Source organism: Ictalurus punctatus, chromosome 10, assembly GCF_001660625.3.
Source record: "Ictalurus punctatus breed USDA103 chromosome 10, Coco_2.0, whole genome shotgun sequence".
In the NCBI taxonomy this organism is placed as follows: Eukaryota; Metazoa; Chordata; class Actinopteri; order Siluriformes; family Ictaluridae; genus Ictalurus; species Ictalurus punctatus.
Window position 1 is genome coordinate 29,185,001 of NC_030425.2, and position 2,721 is coordinate 29,187,721.

Here is a 2,721-nt window from a genome sequence, read left to right on the forward strand (position 1 = left end):
CGTTTGATGCTTGATGTAGAAAACGTAAACCGTTCACTAGCGCTACGTATACAGACAACTCTAAAATTATTGGCACCCCCGAGCAGTGATCATTTCAGCTCAAGCTTATCAAGTCTTTTCATGGAATGTCGGCTATCTCTGCGTGATAAATCATGCCGAGCCTGGAGTTTATCCATTTGATCGCTAAAGATTTTACACAAATCTCCTCCTTGTGGTTGAATCTGGAATAACATGCTAATTGTTTACATTCAGTTCTCTCATAAAGGGTACGGAGAAAAACAACATTCTGCCTCTTGTGGTGGAAGTTGGTATGACACTCGAATTAGTAGCCAATAAAGAACGACTTTTGTTGTTTCTCCTCTTTTTTTCTCTTGTTTTTCTTTATTCATTTGTATTTTCCTATTTTATATTCCTATCCCTTTCTTTCTTTCTTTCCTCCTTCATATTTATTTATTTATTTATTTCCTTCCTTCCCTCCTTCCTACCATTTCTCTTTTTTCCCCTTCTTTGTGTGTGTTTTTTTTTTTTAAATCTTCTTGATCTTTCTTCCTTTTTTCCTTTGTGTATAACTTTGTAATCATTATCTGCAATGTTATTGTTATCCAATTTTTCAAAAATATTATTTTTATACAGTATGTTTTTAACCCTCTTCTTTAAAAGCTGTCGTTAATTCTGTAGTTGACCGCACGGCTCTTTTATAAAATCCAGTTTTCTGCTAATGTTTTTGTTTTTTTTTTCATCTTTTTGCACGTTTGTGTTCATTCCTGACTCTTTATTGTGTGTTTCCGTGTTTGCCCCCACCCCCACCCCCACCCCCCTTGCAGCCAAAGCCGTGTCCGGTCATTGAGGTGCTATCCCACGACGATCACTCGCTCTCCCTTCGTTATTTAAACGGTTGACAAACCGAAAAGCTCAGAGCATCCATTGTTCCGTCCATCCTCTGCATCGTAGACGAGACGTTCATGTGCTTTTGGACTGGGAAATATCAGCAGGAACAGAGGAGAAAAAAAAAAAAAAAAGACTCCCACCGTGAAGCGAGTGTTTTGCCGCGGAAGCCGCTCCGACGCTAAAAGCTGAACATCTCTAACAGAGTTAATAGTGCGATTAGAAAACTTCATTTGCACTTTTGTACTCATGCACTGCATCGTAGAGCAAATAGAAAACATGTTTTTTAGTCGTCATGAAGGCTCTCGAAGACGAAGATGACGAAGCTGATGTCAATGTTTAGAAAGCGGAAAGGTATTACACTTTAGCAGGACAGATGTCAGTACAGATGTTTTGAAGCTGATTGTATTTTTGTTGACTGAGATGCTATTCTTACACCAAAATCACAAAATATTATTTTTTTGTATCTAGTGTATCTAGCACTGCCAGGTTCCACTTAGCTTGCTAAATGAGCTTTATTTTTGCGGACACTGTTGGATTAACAATATTTTTCTTGAGGAAGGGAGTGGGCGTGGCTACATAGCATCCTCTGTTTTTTTTTGTTTGTTTGTTTGTTTTTTTTGTTTTTTTCTTAAGAAAAAGATGTAAATATTAAAAATATTAACAAATATCAGCAAATGTGTGAATACTTGATTTCCGTCTGTAGACAGCCGGTTAAAAGTGATGGATTGACGTATGAGCATGAACAATATCGATCGTAACCATTAGACAAACGCGCAGCGCGACGTCCAGAGACGGACGCGTATCGACGGCGGGTTCAGAGTTAACGGAGTTAACGACTCTCTCTATGGCGCAAATTAAATGGAGTTTTTTTTCTGTGAAACGTGTCTGATCTTTTGTAGCTTTTCACCTCGCCTCTGGGTGAGAGCAGGAAAAAGAAAACACCCCAAAAACATTCATTTCAAAAATTCCTTTCGTTCGCTTTCACCTTTTCTTTCCCCCACGTTTATGGGACACAATGACTGTTTTCTTCACTGTACCCACAAAGTACAACGGATAAGTAGAAACAAAATGCGCTCTCATCACGGCTCCAAGGATTCTCTTTGACTTGTTTTATTGATTTCTCTGACCTCTATACATGCATTTCTTTTTCTTTTTTTGGAGAATTCAGCTTTATCCGGCCTTAACTAGCATTCAACGGGGTGAATACAAATATTAAAAAAAGGAAAAGCGAGGGCGAATTGAAGTCTCACCCGAGCTCTTTAGTCCAAAAGGTTCTCGTTTTAAAATTATTTCTTTTTTATTAAATTTTTACTCACCATTGTGAAGCTTTATAGTGCTAAATCTGCTACGTCCTTGGAAACCAGATGGACAATATTTATAGGTGTGAATGTCCAAATCTCTGTGTGTGTGTGTGTGTGTGTGTGTGTGTGTTTAATCACATTGTGCTGTGTTTTATCGATCACTTATACAGAATCGATACAGCAGCCCGGCGCAATCAAAAATACATTTTGCTGGGACTATTGGTCTCATTTTGGCAGGTTTTATTAACAGAACGAATCTTTTTTTTAAATTTTTTTTTTTTTTACCAAGAGCCATGTGAAATCTTAATTAGGAGGTAATAAGACACGCGGCTGCAGCCTGTTTTTTTTTTTTTTTTTATATATTCTGGGGCTGAAACTTTCTTTACAGATGATTAGTGCGAGTATAAAATGAGATCTTATTGGTCATGGTGAGGTTTAAGCTCCCTGACAAGGAAAGAAAAAAAAAGGAGTAATTCAGCACTCAGTGTTTTTGGGTAAGAGTCTACTCATGTGCTAGTGATGTGTCGTTCAT

General features: G+C 37.8%; 1 protein-coding gene across 20 annotated transcripts in view; it reads left to right on the forward strand.

The window, feature by feature from the left end:
* plekha7b (pleckstrin homology domain containing, family A member 7b) overlaps positions 1–1,558 on the forward strand; it is a 133,146-nt gene extending 131,588 nt beyond the window's left edge. For all 20 annotated transcript variants that reach the window (XM_053683292.1, XM_053683290.1, XM_053683289.1 and 17 more), the window contains one exon: positions 825–1,558. Coding sequence is in view for 1 of the 20 variants with exons in the window: in XM_017478859.3 (XP_017334348.1) it covers positions 825–847 (23 nt within the window). In the remaining 19 variants the exon portion in view is untranslated. The remainder of the gene's footprint in view (positions 1–824) is intronic.
* Positions 1,559–2,721: the final 1,163 nt, after the last annotated feature.